This window comes from Sander vitreus, unplaced genomic scaffold (assembly GCF_031162955.1).
Source record: "Sander vitreus isolate 19-12246 unplaced genomic scaffold, sanVit1 ctg319_0, whole genome shotgun sequence".
Taxonomy (NCBI): Eukaryota; Metazoa; Chordata; class Actinopteri; order Perciformes; family Percidae; genus Sander; species Sander vitreus.
The window spans coordinates 967-22,500 of NW_027595466.1; the positions used below are offsets into that span (position 1 = coordinate 967).

The 21,534-nt window shown below is 46.5% G+C and overlaps 1 protein-coding gene across 1 annotated transcript in view; it reads right to left on the minus strand.

The window, feature by feature from the left end:
- Positions 1-1,224: 1,224 nt before the first annotated feature.
- LOC144513690 (5-hydroxytryptamine receptor 2A-like) overlaps positions 1,225-21,534 on the minus strand; it is a 56,979-nt gene continuing 36,669 nt past the window's right edge. Inside the window, exon 3 of the mRNA XM_078244871.1 lies at positions 1,225-2,586. Within this exon, the coding sequence (XP_078100997.1) occupies positions 1,748-2,586 (839 nt within the window). The 3' untranslated portion in view covers positions 1,225-1,747. The remainder of the gene's footprint in view (positions 2,587-21,534) is intronic.

A 21,534-nucleotide genomic window follows, 5' to 3' on the forward strand; every position in this document is an offset into this window, starting at 1 on the left:
TTTTGTTGAGCATATATAAGTGTGGAAAAGGCTCTGAAATGTTGAAACTCGTAGGGTTATGTCGTTTTCTTGACCCTATTCTCCCGTGTTTTTTGTGTCTAAGTGATTAACGTGAATACAAATCTTTGAAATTGGTCCAGTGTTGAGTGAGAACGCTGTAACCTGCAATACACGCTGCCTGCGTGGCGTGAGCGTGTCAGCTGCGTGGCGTGACACGCACGTCTCCGGCGCCGAAAACGCGTGCATGCTAGAAATAGGACCGACGCCTATTTTTCACGAGACACGCGAGCGTGTTGGAAGCGTTTCCAGACAAAATAGAACAGGAAAAGATGTTTGGATGTCATTTTGACATGAATACATTTAATAAATGACATGTTGATGTTTGAAAGTCTCGAGGTTTTGCCAAATATTCTGGAGCCTATTTTTCCGTCAATACTGCCGACGTTGTCTTTGCTGTAATCAGATCAGTATATATTTATGTTTATGTTTATGGGAAACATACATGTGTACAGACCAGGCTAGCAGCAGCAGCGTCAGACACGTTTCTGGTGTGCAAAGACATAGAAAACGCCACGCAGCTGACACGCAACAGAAACGCCACGCTCACGCCGCGCAGCCAGTGTGTAGCCGGCCTTAGCGTCCACTAAAAGTTCTCTTTTTGCCGCTGACAGACTCAGATTATTATTCAAAGTGTCTGACAACATTATGAAAGGATCCCTACAGAGATAGACCTTTTAGTTAAAGAGGAAGATCCTTTTAGTTTAACATGAAACAGCCCCGAAATCACCATCACCAAACTACACCAGACTCCATGTAAATAATCAGGACTTTTAGCGTGTATAGAGCCAGCATATTTCCACCAGACTCCATGTAAATAATCAGGACTTTTAGCGTGTATAGAGCCAGCATATCTCCACATGTAAATGGGTGAATTAAGGGTTTATTTCAACCAAACCAGAGTGGTGATTGTTGGAACAGTGGAAAGATGAACCAAGACGGCTTTTGATAGTTTTATTTAGTTTCTGTCCAGTTTGAATGAAGTGTGTTGTACGCTGATAAAAGTCCTGATTATTTACATGGAGTCTGGTGTAGTTTGGTGATGCTGATTTCGAGGCTGTTTCATGTTACTAAACTAAACTAAAAGGATCTTCCTCTTTAACTAAAAGGTCTATCTCTGTAGGGATCCTTTCATAATGTTGTCAGCCACTTAGAATAATAATCTGAGTCTGTCAGCAGCAACAACAGAACTTTTAGTGGACACAAATTTTTACATTGCAGCTTGTTTCGCTGCTGCCGACTGCAGCGGTCTTGCTTGATAACGGACCAATTTCAAAGGCACAAAAACATGGGAAAATAGGGTCCAGGTTCACAAATAACAAAGTTACCCTTAAAGGGATTGTAATCCATGGAACAAGCATTGATTGACATTATTTTTGGGTTATCAAAAGATGTTTTTGTAGTACCAAGGAACTCTCAAACTTGACTTATCTGATCCAAACCCTGTTGATAAGACTGTATGAAACTGAGGAATCTAGTTCTTCTGAAAATGCTCAGGATGCACAGAAATGTAAACGTTTTGTCTTTATTTTCTTGACTTGAAGTCATGATCTTGTTTTAAAAAAAATCCGGACTGGGAGGCACTTTGTCTTTGGCACTTTAAACCTCGAACCCTTCGCTGTACGTCAGTCTGATGTGACCAGGGAGTCAAAGGGTTTTGTTCCATCCGTGAGTTTTCACAGGCTTATATTCACACACAGCTCTCGTCCTTGTCTCCGTGACTCTTGTCTGGCCTACACTTCTCCATTTCCCGTCCAGGTAAAGAGCAGTCCTTCCCATTGCCACTGGAGTGCGCCACTCCGTTTTGTAACTTGGAGATGTCGCCCAGGGGCATCTGGGTCGAGCTGTACGCCATCGGCGGGATGGTGTTCACCAGAATCAGCTGAAGACGCTTCCTCTCCGGATGGTACCGGCAGCGAACGTAGCGCAAGAAAGCCGCTCGGTACGTCTTATTGAACAGCGTGTAGACGAGCGGATTGACTGCGGATGACAAATATCCGACCCACACGAAAATGTTGAGCAGGCCTCCCATGAGTCCTGCGTCGCACACTGCTGGGTCGCACACCACCACGAGCACGTTGGTGACGAAAAACGGGCACCACATGACCACGAAGAGAAAGAACACTACACCGAGTACCTTGGACGCCTTCTGCTCGTTGCTGATGGACTGCATGGTGCGGCGTCCGAACAGCCCGCTGCTGCCGCTGCCGCTTCCTCTGCCGCTGGCCTCGCGGCTTATCGAGCGTCTGAAGAGTTTCTCAGACGACAGCGAGGTTTGCGGCAAGAAGCTCAGCGTGAAGGTCGTGCTCCACTTGGGTCGCGGGACGAGTTGGTCCAGGCAGAGAGTGGCTTCGTTCTGCAGCGCGTTGATGGTCAGGAAGTATGTCACCACCATGATGGTGAGGGGCACGAAGAAAGCCACGAAGGAGCCGACCAACACAAAGTTGTTATCGGTCAGCAGGCAGCTGCCATCTTTGAAGACTTTGGAGTGGTCTCGGAGTCCCAGCACCGGGATCGGCATCGAGATCCCTGCAGAGACGAGAAGACAATTACAAACCCGGAACAATCTCTTGAGATTTGTGTCAAATATTCGCGGTTGTTACAGGAGTATAATGTACATGATTTCTCTATTTTTCTATATACATTTCTATCCCAGAATGGAAGCAACTGTAATATAACCCCATTTCCCTCCTGTGTGTATTTCCTCCAGCGGCTTGCAGCAGGTACGGTCTGTTGAGTATTTCCCCAGACAAGCTCTGCTATCTATAGCCTAGGAATCTAGATGCACCCTAAACTAGCGGATTGACTGCGTCTAGACCAGAGGTTTTCAAACTTTTTGTGTGTGTGGACCACTATTTGTAATCAAGAATTTCTGCGGACCACCTCATAATGGGTGGCAGTAGCTCAGTCCGTAGGGAGTTGGGTTGGGAACCGGAGGGTCACCGGTTCATCCGTGAGTTTTCACAGGCTTATATTCACCAAAGTACAGAGTGTGGATTGGTAGCTGGAGAGATGCCAGTTCACCTCCTGTGCAAGGCACCGTACCCTTATCAATACACAAAATAAAATACGTCTACACACAGTCCTACCTGAATTAATCTGCACCTCTTAACAGGCCTACCAGCACTAAAACTGTAACTGGCTTATAGCTGCTGCTGGTGAACAGTGGTCTTTGGAATCGGCTTTGTTGTAGAGCTATCCTATTGCGTGCAGAGGTGGTATTGGTGGTGGTGATGGCGCAGTGGATATGACACATGCCTTTGGTGTGGGAGATCCAGGAATCAACCAATGTTGAGTTCCCAGACTCAACATCTGGATGTGGGTCTGGCTTGTCAGGCTACTGCTATCTGACAGTACCCGTTCACCTTTTAAGAGTGTCCAATTTGGGGGCTGAAACTGTACTTTTCCACTTGTCTGTCGTTGAGAAAAATGCAGTTTGGCCTCCCCCTCTCCTCTGTGGGTTGAGCATCTCTCCCTCGAGCCTGCGGTCAACACAGCCGTTCAGTTATTGTCTTCCCCGAACCAATTTATAACCAACATTTCTTTATCGTTTCCACAGCGGTGAAGAATGCTCTCCCTGGTGAAATAGGCTTTCATTGGTTAAGTTTCCTCAGCCTAAATCCCTATTTATATCACTGCTGTTTTGTCATTTTTCATCCGATGTTTTTGACAAACTGCCTCTGCAGAAACACGATATGAAAAAGCTAATATAATTTCCCATAATAAAGGGATGGATGAGTGTGAGATAGGTGTAAATATATGCTCCATATCAACAGGAAGTAGGTAGGAGGAGATAGCTGAGCAATCTTCCCCACGCCATGTTCTCATTACCTGTCCGTAACAAACAGGAGGGAAGAGAGAGGTGGAGGTAGAGATAAAGGAAGAGGAGGAGGAGGAGATTGACAGACGAGGGTGGACAGACATTTTTGCTGCACTTCGGGAGCAGAAGTGTCAAAGACCGATAACTCTCATTAAGTCTGGACAGTTTGTCAGAAAAGCAGCTGGAGGGATTCAGTCTGAAGCCTTTTCACTTTCCAGCCTCGTAAATAATTATTTCATTTCCCCCCTCGGCCCGTTTCATACTTCACATGAAGACATCATGAGTACTGAAATGTGCATGAGGCAAGTCATGAATTAGTTTACAACAATTCCTGTTGTTTCCCTCGGGTTGTGGAAGACTTAGGTCAGGAGTGCGTATTTGGCCGTAGGGTTTCAGGGTCTTCCTTTTCCTTTCCTGTGAAAATGTGTTGCTTGACATCCTTTTGGACCGTTATTATTATCTCCATATCTGTGTCTAAAACGTTGGAAAAGCTGGAGCAGATAATACATAACACTCAAACAACTCAAAGACAAAACTTAAAGCTAAAGAAGTCAGACTACAGTCATTAGATCTGAGAAAAGTGTATTAGTTTGATGCATGTTTGTTAGTTTGATGCTTGTTTTTGGCGCCTTTTTTTGCTGTTTTTGCCAGATTTCACATTCATTACAAAACCCTGCAATTCTGCAACAAAACTAAACACATCTAGTCTAGAAATCTAGACGCCCCCTAGCGGCAGAAAATGTAATCTAATGGCATACCAATTGGCGCGTCATACGTATGCCACTTCATGACATCAGTCGGAGTATTTCGAGAGTAATCAGTAATAGCAGCATCGGGAAAACAGACACACAAACTGCATCAACAGAACGTCACAGTCCCGCCCCCGCGGCTTGTGATTGACAGGTGATCTCTTCAAAAGGCAGAAGCAGTGCAGTGATGAGAGGCGTCAGAGCCTGAAGCTCAGGGACAAACATCTGCTGCTATTAATCTCCATCGCTGATGACATTTAGGCTGACATGTGGAGGGGGAGTACAGGCTGTCTGCTGTGAATGTTGAGGTGTTTGTGTGCGTTTTAAAATACGGGTGATTGTCTTTTTTTAAAGGTTATCATTCCAGTGTTCAGTGTGACAGACCGAAGGTGTGAGAGAGAAGGAAACAGACTTTGCATGAGAGTTATATGTGCAAATAATCAGAGTTATTGCCAGGTAAGTATAGCACTTACTAGGAATTTGCTTTGGTTGATGGTGCATACATAAAAACAATAATATACTACGAACAAACAACGTTTTGTTGTGTTTGACGTTAAATATTGTTATAAAAACGTCTGCTACGGAGCCATAACGTGAGCTACAAGGTAATGGAGCCTTTTATACATTGTCGTGTTTCTTTAGAAATAAACAACGGACAAATAGAGTCTTTAAACGCTTCAGATGTAAAGGTATTCTCTGTCAAAGTGACGTCAGAATGAATGGCAGTCAATGGGATGCTAACGGGATGCTAACGGGATGCTAACGGGATGCTAACGGGAGGTGATGGCTTGGTAGCATCAAAATGGCGCCATAGGAGCTACGGGTTGTTGACAGACGCTTACCCCCTTGGATGTCATCTGTTTAGCTTCGCCTCTGGCCCGCCTATATCAGATACCCCGATGTGATTGGTGCAGCTCGGCTACAAAGGCATAGTTAATGAGCAGCATTACTGAATGCCGAGTGACTCGCGAGAGCACAATGGCGTCTCCTGACGCAACAATGTGTTTTCAGTGAGTGTCCCACATCTGGTTTGGTCGTTCCCTCTATAGTTCACTGTTAAATAAACACTAGAGAGGGAATGAGGGTTTCAAACACGCCTGTTTGTGTTTTCTCTAAACTTTATTGACCAAAAACAAAGGCACTAATGGATGTGGAGCCGTCAGAGTGTGGCGGTGGCCCTGAGGTCTGTGTGTGTGTGTGTGTGTGTGTGTGTGTGTGTGTCTTTTTGTGTGTGTGTGTGTCTCTCTCTCTGTGTGTGTATGTGTCTATGTGTGTGTCTCTGTGTGTATGTGTGTGCATGTGTGTGTGTGTCTCTGTGTGTGTGTGTGTGTGTGTGTGTGTGTGTGTGTGTGTGTGTGTGTCTCTCTCTCCCTCTCTGTGTGTGTGTGTGTGTGTGTGTGTGTGTGTGTCTCTCTGTGTGTGTGTGTGTGTGTGTGTGTGTGTGTGTGTGTGTGTGTGTGTGTGTGTGTGTGTCTCTCTGTGTGTGTGTATGTGTCTCTGTGTGTGTGTGTCTCTCTCTCCCTCTCTGTGTGTCTGTGTGTGTGTCTCTGTGTGTGTGTGTGTGTGTGTGTGTGTGTGTGTGTGTGTGTGTGTGTGTGTGTGTGTGTGTCTCTCTCCCTCTCGTGTGTCTGTGTGTGTGTGTGTGTGTGTGTGTGTGTGTGTGTCTCTGTGTGTGTGTGTGTCTCTGTGTGTGTGTGTGTGTGTGTGTGTGTGTGTGTGTGTGTGTGTTTGCTTCCTGTTGCCTCCACTTCATTAGCTCCGTCATGCCGGAGCTGGAGATTGCTAATTCAGCCTTCCTTCCTCGGCCCGATCTAAAGCACGATAGCTGGGACTCGCTGGTCGTTTACATTCTCTTCCTGACAAATGACTGCAGTTATGTAATTTATCTGAGATCTGGAGATACGTTTTGTTGTTCAGCTCTTCTGTGCAATTAAAAAACTGATCGACTGGCTCCTGAACAACAAGGAAATATGAAAGAAAGGAAAGAATGGTTCTGTGCATTGAGATGAAGTTAAACTAGTGGATGTCTTGAAGGTGAGACACCAATCTAAAGAGAGACATAATACTGTCAGCGGTGCCATGTCATTTCTCAGACGCTCCGTTGTTCCGACCTCTCAATAACCCCAAAAAATTCCCTTTGGTCCTACAGCCCACATTGATCCGACCATATAGGCCTTTGTGGGTCACCTCCCATAACGGTTTCTGAATGTGTCCTGCCTTCAGTCTCCTGGTGAGCTGTTCAGAATCTGCACGGCTTTCTACGTCACTAGCTGAGACGAGGGGGCTAACCATAGCATGCTAGCGCTAGCATGCTAGCTCGTTCTCCATGGCAAAACACTGCTACAACACACACTAGTTCACCATAATCTCCAAAAGAACTACTTCCATGTCCCTGTTCTGCAGGTATTCCACACAAAGGTGGAAGTGGGCCCTCGTTTAGAAGAAGTCTCCCAGCTAATCCTGCCTTGTACTACTGAAGTTGGAGAAACAGCTAGCTAGCTCATGTAGTCCTTACCTAGCTACTGAGCATGTAGTCCTTACCTAGCTACTGAGCATGTAGTCCTTACCTAGCTACTGAGCGTGTAGTCCTTACCTAGCTACTGAGCACGTAGTCCACGTAGTCCTTACCTAGCTACTGAGCGTGTAGTCCTTACCTAGCTACTGAGCATGTAGTCCTTACCTAGCTATTGAGCGTGTAGTCCTTACCTAGCTACTGAGCACGAGGTCCTTACCTAGCTACTGAGCACGTAGTCCTTACCTAGCTACTGAGCGTGTAGTCCTTACCTAGCTACTGAGCACGTAGTCCTTACCTAGCTACTGAGCGTGTAGTCCTTACCTAGCTACTGAGCGTGTAGTCCTTACCTAGCTACTGAGCGCGTAGTCCTTACCTAGCTACTGAGCGTGTAGTCCTTACCTAGCTACTGAGCGCATGTAGTCCTTACCTAGCTACTGAGCATGTGCGACTCCCAACAAAGATGTTCCAGCAGTGAGAGGTCTCACTCTGTAGCTAAAACAGAGACCTGAACACAGGGTGAAAAGAGGAGCTGCAGCAATGAGCAGTACAACAACAATATGGTATTTTTTGATAATGAAACCATGTAAACCTATTCTGGTACAACCTCTAAATACTATTATGAACCTGAAAATGAGCGTAATATGGGCGCTTTAACACATTTAAATGTTTAGCCTATCTTTTGAAAAACTGAAATAAAAATGTTGGCTAAGTCCAAAGTCCAACAAGTTAGTTTTGGGTTGGATATGTATTTACACTCACCTAAAGGATTATTAGGAACACCATACTAATACCGTGTTTGACCCCCTTTCGCCTTCAGAACTGCCTTAATTCTTTGTGTCATTGATTCAACAAGGTGCTGGAAGCATTCTTTATAAATGGTGGCCCATATTGATAGGATAGCATCCCTCACACCATTACACCACCACCAGCAACAGCAGCAGCAGCCTGACCAGTGGTAACAAGGCATGACGGATCCCCCACACCATTACACCACCACCACCAGCAGCCTGACCAGTGGTAACAAGGCATGACGGATCCCCCACACCATTACACCACCACCACCAGCAGCCTGCCCAGTGGTAACAAGGCATGACGGATCCCCCACACCATTACACCACCACCACTACCAGCAGCCTGACCAGTGGTAACAAGGCATGACGATCCCCCACACCATTACACCACCACCACCAGCCTGCCCAGTGGTAACAAGGCATGACGGATCCCCTACACCATTACACCACCACCACCAGCAGCCTGACCAGTGGTAACAAGGCATGACGGATCCCCCACACCATTACACCACCACTGCCTGGCCCAGTGGTAACAAGGCATGACGGATCCCCCACACCATTACACCACCACCAGCAGCCTGCCCAGTGGTAACAAGGCATGACGGATCCCCCACACCATTACACCACCACCACCAGCCTGCCCAGTGGTAACAAGGCATGACGGATCCCCCACACCATTACACCACCACCACCAGCCTGCCCAGTGGTAACAAGGCATGACGGATCCCCCACACCATTACACCACTGGCTGGCCAGTGGTAACAAGGCATGACGGATCCCCCACACCATTACACCACCACCACCAGCCTGCCGAGTGGTAACAAGGCATGACGGATCCCCTACACCATTACACCACCACCAGCAGCAGCCTGCCCAGTAGTAACAAGGCATGACGGATCCATGTTCTCATTCTGTTTACGCCAAATTCTGACTCTACCATCTGAATGTCTCAACAGAAATCGAGACTCATCAGACCAGGCAACATTTTTACAGTCTTCAGCTGTCCAACTTTGGTGAGCCCGTGCAAATTGTAGCCTAATTGTCCTATTTTTAGTGGAGATGAGTGGTACCCGGTGGGGTCTTCTGCTGCTGTAGCCCATCCACCTCAAGGTTGTGCATGTTGTGGCTTCACAAATGCTTTGCTGCACACCTCGGTTGATCTTCTATCAGCTGGAATCAGTCGGCCCATTCTTTGTAAACCCTAGAAATGGTTGGGCGTGAAAATCCCAGCAACTGAGCAGATTGTGAAATACTCCAACCATGCCATGCTCACAGTTGCTTAGATCACCTTTCGTTCCCATTCTGACAATCAGTTTGGAGTTCAGGAGATTGTCTAGACCGGGACCACACCCCTGAATGCATTGAAGCAGCTGCCATATGATTGGTTGATTAGATCATTGCATTAACGAGAAATTTAACAGGTGTTCCTAATAATCCTTTAGGTGAGTGTATATTTCCATAAGCCTGCAATGATAATGAACAGGAATGGTGCATATCCCCGCAATAACCAATGTGAAACTAACTTCATCATTGAGAAGACGCCTCATCTTGGCAGGAAACGTTAAATGTTAAACAAGGCAAAATTCCTAAAGAAATATTATAAATAATTGTCCCTAACCCTATATGGTCGGAACAATGGGATGTCTGAGCAGAGGGTTTATTTTTTCCGAAACAAAGGGACGTGGGACTAGTGGGCTGTAGGACCAAAGGGAATTTTTCGGGTTATTGTGAGGTCGGAACAATGGAGCGTCGGAGAAATGGGCAGTCCCCACTGTCAGCAGCGAAGTGGACAGTTTGGAAATAATGTGCAGAAATAGCCTCATGCTCCTTCGATAGGTCTCCGGTTGTTCGAGAGCAATGTCCTCTCTTGTTTCCTGCCTTCAGTGGGACGCTTTGTAATTAGTTTATCAGAGAAAACTCCGGTCTCCCTGACACGTTCATTTAATTTCTGCTCTCTTCAAAGAGCTGAGATGTAACCCTCGCGGTAAGCGTTTTGTTCCACTCTCCCACACAGTTTTTTACGGCTGATTCTCTGCAAGTTTTTCAAACGTGTAGATGTAAATAACCAGAGGCGGAAAATCTTAAAAAACGCAGCTGAAGCTGCACAGAGTCGACAGGAGCAGTGAGATAATGTGATGTCAGTGTGGCGGGCAGCAGGTCCCGGCCTCAGGCGCCGTCACGCTGTGTCCGCCCACGAACCCAATGAGATTATCTCAGGGTTCATTTAAAGAATTAGAGATTCTCACACACACACACACACACACACACACACACACACACACACACACACACACACACACACACACACACACACGTTAGCTTCACATATCACACACACACACACACGTGTTGATGTTTCCCCCATATGAAGGCGGTGGCTGGCGGGAAGTCAAGCTGCTGATGTTCATACGGTGAGTCAAGGTTATGTTCTGATCTCATTGGACGAAACATCAGGACTTGCACATTGTTACACAGAGGAGGAAAGGCACTGGCACGCATGAGTGCATGCTGTGTGTGTGTGTGTGTGTGTGTGTATATATATCTCCAAAATTACATAATCCTCACTGAAACATTCATGTGTGTCTTCACAAATGTGTTTCTCTGTGTCACACACACACACACACACACACTTAACTTTCCTGCTAACTTTTCACATGATTTAAGGTGACAGCAGAAACTGGGTTGTTGCATGTTATCTATTTAAAAATTATAACTGCAACTACAACTCCAGTTAAACTAGGAAGAATCTAATGACTATCATAACATGAATTCCTGATTGTCCTTCTTGTAATATAGCAGGCTGTTCTCATGAAGCATTCATACATATAGCTCTGAAAGGGAAAGCTCTGTACTAGTATGTACTGTATTCCACGTATATGCTACTGCTACTACATTGCACATATCTGTACATGTTGTCCATACATTGTTCATATTACATTTATTTATTCTGTTCTTATAAGGTAACTGCTAATACACTGCACATATTTATATTTAAACTACCTTCTGTTAACCAGCTGTACACTACTGTCTACACTGCAGTATATTTCTTGTCCTGTCTATACTTTGTATATCACATTGTACTTTTCTGCTTTTTTATGCCTATGTTCCCGCAGCCCAGTGGTCCCACAGCCCAATGGTCCCACAGCCCAATGGTCCCACAGCCCTATGGTCCCACAGCCCTATGTTCCCACAGCCCAATGGTCCCACAGCCCAATGGTCCTACAGCCCTATGTTCCCACAGCCCTATGGTCCCTACAGCCCAATGGTCCCACAGCCCTATGTTCCCACAGCCCAATGGTCCCACAGCCCTATGGTCCCACAGCCCTATGGTCCCACAGCCCTATGTTCCTACAGCCCAATGGTCCCACAGCCCAATGGTCCCACAGCCCTATGGTCCCACAGCCCAATGGTCCCACAGCCCAATGGTCCCACAGCCCTATGGTCCCACAGCCCTATGTTCCTACAGCCCAATGGTCCCACAGCCCAAGGGTCCCACAGCCCTATGTTAGGCCCTATGTTCCCACATTTACTTTTTCATAAATTTGTATCAGATTTCATCCTCCTTTCTCCCAATTTGGAGGCTGATTACACCCCAACCTATTATTCCCTAACCCTAACAAAACGGTGGGAACATAGGGCCTAATTTTAAGAAAAATCTTAGAAATGTGGGACCATTGGGATGTGGGACCATTGGGCTGTGGGACCATAGGGCTGTAGGAACATAGGGCTGTGGGAACATAGGGCTGTGGGAACATAGAGCCGTGGGAACATTGGGCTGTGGGAACATAGGGCTGTGGGACCATAGGGCTGTAGGAACATAGGGCTGTAGGACCATAGGGCGGTGGGAACATAGGGCTGTGGGAACATAGGGTTGTGGGAACATAGGGCTGTGGGAACATTGGGCTGTAGGACCATTGGGCTGTGGGACCATTGGGCGGTGGGAACATAGGGCTGTAGGACCATTGGGCTGTGGGACTATTGGGCGGTGGGAACATAGGGCTGTGGGAACATAGGGCTGTGGGAACATAGGGCTGTGGGACCATTGGGCTGTGGGAACATAGTGCTGTGGGAGGATAGGGCTGTGGGAACATAGGGCTGTGGGACCATTGGGCTGTGGGAACATAGGGCTGACCCTGAAGACAGGAAATCAAACCAAAGAGGATGGAAGCATATGAGAAAAGAAGGGATGGAAGTGGGTGAGAGGTATGAATATAAGTCTCCATCTGCTTCTGCAGGAGAAACAAAGTGTAATCACAAACAGGACACATATTGATCCACTGGAGTGGACGTCTTGACACAAAACAATTCATTTTAAACAATTTTCTGTTTGCTTGTTTTCACTTTTCCGCTCGGTGAAGTCTGGAGGTTTTATTTATACTTCCTGAAAAACCTGCGTTCATTTAATTAAGAGATCACAAGAGAAGAAAATACAAACTGTGCTGCGGGACAAACACAAGAGAAGCAAGACGTGACATCAACCTGTTTGATCCTTAAATCTATTCAGCTTTTCAATGTTCAACATTTATATTATTTACAAACCATAAAGGCTTTAATTTCTCCCAAATAACTGACAAACTTCCTGCACCCTTTTATGAGTTCAGGCCAAACTGCAGGACAATATTACATATTAATATTATAAGATTAGGGATGCACCGAATCCAGATTTTTGGGGTTCTGCTGAATCCTGAATCCCCTGGTTGAGGTTCTGCTGAGTCCTCGTCCCGTCCTCAGTCCATGAACACAGTCAACACATTAATGAAGTAAACAGTGACTGTCCTTCCTTTGCCGTACCTGAAGTTGCTGCATTCTGGCTGCTGTCTGTAGATTCCTTCATGCTCAGCTCGTATTCTTCCAGATGTTTCATACCAGATGTTGTAACAGCGGTGATGTTGTGTATTGTTTAGGGTCCTCGCCACCACCAGACTAATCAGCATTGCAAATTGAACATGTAGCTGGACTTGAATGGCCTTCTTTTGACTGAAAGTACTGCCAAACAACACTTTTTCTGCTCACCAGTTCCATTTCCACTTCCTCTCAGCCTCGCTCCACCTACGTAAACACCTTCCCGTAATCAACGGCGCCGTCATTACGTCGACCAGCGTAGCGCGAGTAGTGACAGCGTAGGGTTCAGCAGAAACCCAACCCCGTCAAAAAGCCCAATATTCAGCCCAATCAGAAGCAGGAATCCTGGATTCTGTGCATCCCTGTATAATATATATTATGTTTTGTGATTTTATAGCTGATATATAATATTGTTATAAATTGTAAATAATTTCTTGGCCTTGTCTCGGTCTCAGATAAAAATGACTCAGGATTTTATTTCAAGACACAACTGCATTTTGATTATTTTATCAAGGCATTTCTCATGATACATGTATGGTAGTCTATATCTACGACGCTCTACTTGCAGGATTGCTCCGTTGTTGGCGGAAATTCCGCCGGAAGTCGCACTTTTCGGCCGGATGTCCGTCCCCTTCCTCTTTCTCTGTGTTGTGTTTAAACTCTGGTGGATTAATGAGGACTATGGTTAACTGCTCCTCAAATCTCTGCAGGGTAATCTGTCCAATCTGAGTTTTCTGTTGCACAACAAAAACAACTTTTGAACGTACACATGTTCCACCAAAACAAGCTCCTTCCCGATGCTATGTTGCAGAGGCACCGTGGCTCCATCAGCCCAAGACGATTGTGATTGGTTTAAAGAAATGCCAATAAACCAGAGCATGTTTATCTCCCATTCAGAAATGCTGTGTGGACTAGTCAGACCCTCCTCCGCAGGGCTGTGGAGGAAGGTCTGGCAATGCGAGACTAGTCGTATGGTAATAAAAGAGGTGAATGAAGAAGAATCTTAATTTGTTTTCTGTCGGTGTTTTTTATGGGAATGTGGATCTTTCAGATCAGTTTGAGGAGTGCCTATGGTTAGTATTTTCCACATTTTATTGTGGCATGCAGTGTTGGACTCGCACTGCTCTGGTCTTGACGCAACCCCTCAAAGTCTCAGTTTTGTCTCGGTCTCAACCCCTCAAAGTCTTGGTCTTGACTTGGTCTCAACCCCTCAAAGTCTTGGTTCTGTCTCGGTCTCAACCCCTCAAAGTCTCGGTCTTCTCTCTGTCTCAACCCCTCAAAGTCTCGGTCTTCTCTCGGTCTCAACCCCTCAAAGTCTTGGTCTTGACTGGGTCTCAACCCCTCAAAGTCTTGGTCTTGTCTCTGTCTCAACCCCTCAAAGTCTTGGTCTTGTCTCTGTCTCAACCCCTCAAAGTCTCTGTCTTGTCTCGGTCTCAACCCCTCAAAGTCTCGGTCTTCTCTCTGTCTCAACCCCTCAAAGTCTCGGTCTTGTCTTGGTCTCAACCCCTCAAAGTCTTGGTCTTGACTGGGTCTCAACCCCTCAAAGTCTCAGTTTTGTCTCAGTCTCAACCCCTTAAAGTCTTGGTCTGGACTGGGTCTCAACCCCTCAAAGTCTTGGTCTTGACTGGGTCTCAACCCCTCAAAGTCTTGGTCTTGACTGGGTCTCAACCCCTCAAAGTCTCAGTTTTGTCTTGGTCTCAACCCCTCAAAGTCTCAGTTTTGTCTTGGTCTCAACCCCTCAAAGTCTCGGTCTTGTCTCGGTCTCAACCCCTCAAAGTCTCGGTCTTGTCTCGGTCTCAACCCCTCAAAGTCTCGGTTTCAACCCCTCAAAGTCTTTTCAAAGTCTGTTTAGAGTCTCCCAGTGTATGGTAGGCATTAGTTGCTTTGGAGCGTCACACAGTCGCCATTTTAAGGCTTCCGGAGAGCCCAGTCTCTCATTCCCTTTGTTAGGAAACAACCCTTATCAATGTTGAGATGTTTCTGTCTGGAACAAAGCGGTAAGCGATAGTCTTTTTAAAGTCTGTTCAAAGTCTTCTAGTGGACGGTAGGCGTAGGAGTCTGTGCCGAGCTGCAGCAAAACAGACTATAAGAATATAATAAAAACATGACCTGGGTGTCCCTCTTTGACGGTAGGACGCCATGACGAGTTTCTGAATGGCAGACATTGATGAATAGGCCGCTTACGTTTTAGAGAAGAAGGATGATTAGCGGGAGCATTAATGTGTTGTTGGTGCAGAGAAGCTTTTCTCCAGCGTCCTTTACTCCCAACATTAGTAAACTATTCAGAAAGGACAAGGTCTTTCATGCTGATGCTTTTGATCTGATTGGGATGTTTCATTAAAAGTAATCAAGACCTTCACGAGTTCTCTCCGTATTTGTTTAGTTGGAGCGTGGAGATAAAGGCTGCGGAGTTGGTGGACTTTTTCTCGCTTTGGTTATTGTGAATTTGATATATTATACATTCGTATCATACATTGTTACACTGTTTTCCTTCCTGAAGATTTATAGATAGATCCTTTTATTAATCCTTTGCAGGAAATGATCCTAGTTTATTTAATGTTCTGGCCCCTGCCACCTGCCGGACTGTCTCTAGCCGGCCTTCTTGATGAGCTTGTCCACTCTGTTTCTGTCTGCTGTGCGGACGCCTTCTCCAGGCCACAGCAAAAAAAACACAGGCCACATCTATCTGCGTGAACCAACCTTAAACCAATCCCCCTTTCCTCTGCAGCCTCTTTCTTATCTTTCTACTCTCACGTCATCTAAGTGAACAAAGCGCTTGTTAGAAAATGTATATATCCTTGTGTGTCTCATTCAACCTTTGGAACATTGTTGAAGTGAACCCTGCTTCGTGTTATTTTGGTCTCCGAGCTCCTAATTGCTTTCCACAAGAACCACAAAACTATCTTGATCGGATTGTTTCCTAACATTGGTTGTTTCGTGTCTCTTGGTTGTATTTCGGAGCCATTTTCAAACAGGCTGTTGTCCAGAGGCCCCTCGAACCGTTCAGTAACCAAACCAACGTGGCATCATGACTTTGCGTAAACATACACGCCACTTTCCTAAAGCCAAATGGCGTGTTATCTGTGCGCATTTTGAGCTTGCCGTGTGTATGTCTACGCCGTATACAGCGGACGGCAGTCTGCAACGTCACAGCGTAAACATACACACCACGTGGTGTGTTATCACGAGGCTACGGTTGGGTTTAGGAAAAGAAGATCCCCGCTCTCCTGGGTGAAAGTCCTGTGTTTGACCCATCCAACCCCCAACCAACCTCCCTCCCACGGCGTCAATTCACACGCAATCGCAAGGTAATGTAAGTCAATGGAGGCCAAACCAAAGCAACCAAAAACATCCAAAAAAACGTGACAAAAACACTGAAAAAAATACCGTCTAAAGCATTGTTAATTGGCTTCACTTTTCAGACCCGGAAGCTTCGTCCATTATTTGTTTTACAGTCTGTGGTTTGAAGTCAATCCCAGTCCCTGTTTTTTTTCGGTATTTCAACGTGATATCATGACTTTCTTAAGCCAAGTGGTGCGTGTTATCTGTACGCATTATTATTATTATGAGCTCTCCGCGTGTATGTTAACGCCAGAACGGGACGTTGCATTTGGAGCTCGGGTTGGGTTTAGGAAAAGAAGAACGAGACGATTGGATTTAGGAAAACAAGAAAGCAATGGTTGGGTTCAGGAAACGTCACACGCAGGACACGATCCCCGGTCTCCTGGTGAAAGTCCTGTGTTTGACCCATCCTCCCCCCCGACCAACCTCCCTACACGGATTTCCGTCCTTCCATACTACTCTCGTAAATACACACGCAATCGCAAGGTAATGTAAGTCAATGGAGGCCAAAGGGCGTTGATAAACACCCTAAAAAGCGAGTATGCGTCTTGATAACACACCATTAATGGCATACCAATTGGCGCGTCATACATACGCCACTTCATGATATCAGCCTGACCAAACAAACAAAAGTGACATTACATTTGACAATGTATCACGGTTGTTTTGTGGTTTTAATCCTGTCATCTGCTGGCTTGACCTCTGTGAGTTGATTGTGAAAGCAGTGGCGAGATCTCGGAGAACAACGCGACACGAAGCAGAGTTCAGCTCACAATGTTCAACGTTAAATGATGCACAAGAGGATGTACATAGTTTCTAACAATCGTTCCATTCATTTTGTAAGATACAAGAGAGTCAGGATGGGCAAAAGGATTGCCTCAAGGTACCAAATTCAATACTTTTTAGGCACTGACCGAAGTATATAAATATTTTTTACAGTTTTCTATCAGTACTTTTACTTTGGTACGGGATCTAAATACTTCTTCCACCGCTGTCTGTCAATTGATTCATCTAATCCAGTGTTTCTAAACGGGGGCGTTCAGAAGATGAAGGGGAGCGCTGGAAGCAATATTTTGGAAAGGGGGGCGTTGAGGTGCCCTTGGGGGGCGTTTGTTTGAAGGCTAGTTTAAACCAAAGATTCACAATAACAATACATGTTTACACTTTAAACTTCTTGCAAAAAACAGTGGTCTGCAACATTAAAATATGCCAGTGTATCATAACTGTTCCTCTCTTCTGTGCTTCTGTCAGCTTTGTTTGGCGCAGCTCGGTGCTGCCTTCACGGAAACGGGACGTCAGAGCATCATCTTAAGTGAGCTCTGTACTTCAGCGTGAAGCTGCGTTCAGGGTGGTGCGACGTCCTTTTGTGTTCTTTAAACCCCCAATGTAGCACAAGTAGACTTTATATTTCACAGTTACCATTTTTCTTCAGATCCTTTGCACCTGAAGGCAGCTTCATTTCACGGAGAAAGAGAGAAAGAAAAGAGACGGGCGACAGATATTGATATATAACCTCATATCTCATCATCATTCTGGTATACTGGACATAAACAGGAGGCAGCGCGGAGACTCCGCCCACTGCTGGTAGTTGCCATGGTAACGTTTGTAGCTTTAAGTTTCAGAGAACGAGATGTCGTGACCGATAAGACCCAATCAGGAGGAGAAACATTGGCGTCAGTGTTGGTGCTGCCAAAGGTCTCCGGTTTAGGGGCTCGGAAACGCCAGAGCAGGGGGAATGAGATGGGAAACACCAGAGCAGGGGGAATGAGAGGGGGAAACACCAGAGCAGGGGGAATGAGAGGGGGAACGCCAGAGCAGGGGGGAATGAGAGGGGGGGAAACACCAGAGCAGGGGGAATGAGAGGGGGGGAAACACCAGAGCAGGGGGGAATGAGAGGGGGAAACACCAGAGCAGGGGGAATGAGAGGGGGAACGCCAGAGCAGGGGGGAATGAGAGGGGAAACACCAGAGCAGGGGGAATGAGAGGGGAGAAACGCCAGAGCAGGGGGAATGAGGAGGGGAAGGGGGAATGAGAGGGGGAACACCAGAGCAGGGGGAACGAGAGGAGGAACACCAGAGCAGGGGGAACGAGAGGGGGGAACACCAGAGCAGGGGGAATGAGAGGAGGAACACCAGAGCAGGGGGAATGAGAGGGGGGAAAGGGGGAATGAGAGGGGGAACACCAGAGCAGGGGGAATGAGAGGGGGGAAAGGGGGAATGAGAGGGGAAACGCCAGAGCAGGGGGAATGAGAGGGGAACACCAGAGCAGGGGGGAATGAGAGGGGAGAACACCAGAGCAGGGGGGAATGAGGAGGGGAAACACCAGAGCAGGGGGAATGAGAGGAGAAACGCCAGAGCAGGGGGAATGAGAGGGGGGAAACACCAGAGCAGGGGGAATGAGAGGGAAGTCTGATTCCTACCAGTTCCACTAAGGAACTGGTTGTCACTGTGGGGAACAAACTGCAGCTCGTCTTTTATCTGGTAAAATCCTGATAACTGGGTTATGTGTGGCTGTAAATCAGAAACAGCACCGACATCGAGCTGTAATGTTCCTGCCATCCGTTGGTTTGATAAAATCTGACGGCTGGCCGCGCTGTCACCTGGATGAACACGGACCTCCATTTCTCATAATTAGTTAATTAGCTTAGCGTGAAACATGGCGACTAACAGAGAGAGAGAAAAAACAAACCTATTAGGACAGGAAAGTGGTTTTGTTTTTGCAGCTTGGAACTGAAATACAAAATCACACAGTTGTTCATTTTCCTCCTGCTTTGTGTTCGGAGATAATGTGCTGACCCCCCCCCCCCCACCCCTTCTCCTTTCGCCTGCAGCCCTGTCATTACATTTCCTGCCCGGTGCAGCTGGAGCCAGGCATGCAGAAGCCAATAATCAGGAGCTGATTGTTCCCTCACCTCCGTAAAAACGAGTCGTACACGTCACTTTTGTCTTGAAACAGGAGAAAATGACATCTCATGAGCAGCTGAATGCTCTCCTGCTCCAGCGGTGAGTGGCCTCGCTCTCTCTCTCTCCGCTCAGATACAAATGTCAATTAAAAAAAATAAATAATTAAAGCTGCAAGCAGCGATGGACAGGCCCTTGCTCCTCTGCGGGCGTCGGGGTTACTGGCAGACACCGCTCCTTGCGACCGTGCATTTGCACGGCACTCAGACACTGCAAATCTTTACCAATAAAATGGGAACTCTCTGCTGAGTTCAATGATACCTCACACAAGACTCTACATCATACAGTTCATTAGCTGTGAAAGGGGGCGTGGCTTAAGCATAGGGGGCGGGCCAAACCATGACCAATGAAAAAGGAAGTCTCTGCTGAGTTCAACGACACCTCACACAAGAGTCAACATCAAACAGGTCATTAGTTATGAAAAGGGGCGGTGCTTAACAATAGGGGGCGGGCCAAACCATCACCATTCAAAAAGAAACTCTCTGCTGAGTTCAATGACACCATCTGGCGTGGTTATATTATAGGGGGCGTCTCAGTATCACATGTAGACCACACATTATAAGTTTCATGTAAATAGGATGATGTTTGTCATATAAGGCTGATTTCCTGTTGCCAGCGGGGGGCGCTATGACCAAAAGTCAATGTTGGCCTGTACATGTCCTCAAGCCTGGACTGTTGTTGTTGTCCTGTTGGGTTTAGGGTATGGCTCCAATGACGTTTTCTGTACATCTTGACATTCTACATATGTGTACCAAGTTTCGTGAGTCTACGTTAAACGCACTGCAGGGGCTACATTTTTTTAACTTTGTAGGGGGCGCTAGCGAGCCATTTTTGCGCGCCTATTCCCGAAACCCTTAAAATACGTAACTTCTCACCAGACTTGATGCGACCGCCAATTGTGGTGAGTTTTTGAATATGTTAAGCCCCTCAAAAAGCCAATTCATTTGCCAGATAAAGAATAATAATAATAATTCCTTCAGTTTCAACAGGGCCTTCGCCGCTGTCGGCGCTCGGGCCCTAAATATCCTGTCAACAAACAAACAAACAAAAAATAAACTTGGAAAGCGGGGAGAACGTGACTCCTCGTCTGTCCAAAAATGGGTCTTCTTGACAGTTCTTGCCTCCTCCACTAAACTGAACTAACCCAACTCTCAATGCAGGATTTGAAACAGGATGCCGTGAAACAGGATGTAAGTCGGCTGTGTGGTAGCTTCCTTTAAAGTGCCCATATTGTGAAAAAATCCCTTTTTCTGGGATTTGGGGAGTTATTTTGTGTCTCTGGTGCTTCCACACACATACAGACTTTGAAAAACAACCATCCATGCTGTTCTGAGTGAGATATGGTTTCTGAATGTGTCCTGTCTTCAGTCTCCGGGTCAGCTGGTCAACATCTGCACGGCTTTCTACGTCACTAGCTGAGACGAGGGGGCTAGGGGGCTAACCGTTAGCATGCTAGCTCGTTCTCAATGGCAGAACACTGCTACAACACACACTAGTTCACCATAATCTCCAAAAGAACTACTTCCATGTCCCTGTTCTGCAGGTATTCACACAAAGGTGGAAGTGTTCCCTCGTTTAGAAGAAGTCTCCCAGCTAATCCTGCCTTGTTCTACTGAAGTTGGAGAAACAGCTAGCTAGCTCATGTAGTCCTTACCTAGCTACTGAGCATGTAGTCCTTACCTAGCTACTGAGCATGTAGTCCTCACCTAGCTACTGAGCGTGTAGTCCTTACCTAGCTACTGAGCATGTAGTCCTTACCTAGCTACTGAGCGTGTAGTCCTTACCTAGCTACTGAGCATGTGCGACTGCCAACAAAGATGTTCCAGCAGTGAGAGGTCTCACTCTGTAGCTAAAACAGAGACCTGAACACAGGGTGAAAAGAGGAGCTGCAGCAATGAGCAGTACAACTAAAATATGGTGTTTTGATAATGAAACCATGTAAACCTGTTCTGGTACAACCTCTAAATACTATTATGAACCTGAAAATGAGCAGAATATGGGCGCTTTAAACGCGTTACTCTATGATGGCTAAGGGACTTTTTTGGTGAGTTTTTAGGGCTTTATGAGGCCCAAACTGTAGTGAAGTTGTCTGGCTCTTAGTGAAGCTGAGTTTGACCCCTCAGGATTAACGGTTTAGCTCGGGTCGTTGCTGTTGTTTTTGGCGCCGTTGCTTCCGACTGCTTCTATTTCCGGGTCAGAAACCACGGCAGTGGCGTGGGGGAGGGGCGGTTATAGCCTACGGTGTGCAGACGCGTAACACCAAAAATTCCGCCTGTGCCACGGTTTTGTTTCATCCTCCGACACTGAAGGCTCTCTACAATTGTGTGTGTGTGTGTGTGTGTGTGTGTGTGTGTGTGTGTGTGTGTGTGTGTGTCTGTGTGTCTGTGTGTCTGTGAGTTTGTGTGTGTCTGTGTGTGTCTGTGTGTGTGTGTCTCTGTGTGTGTGTGTGTGTGTGTGT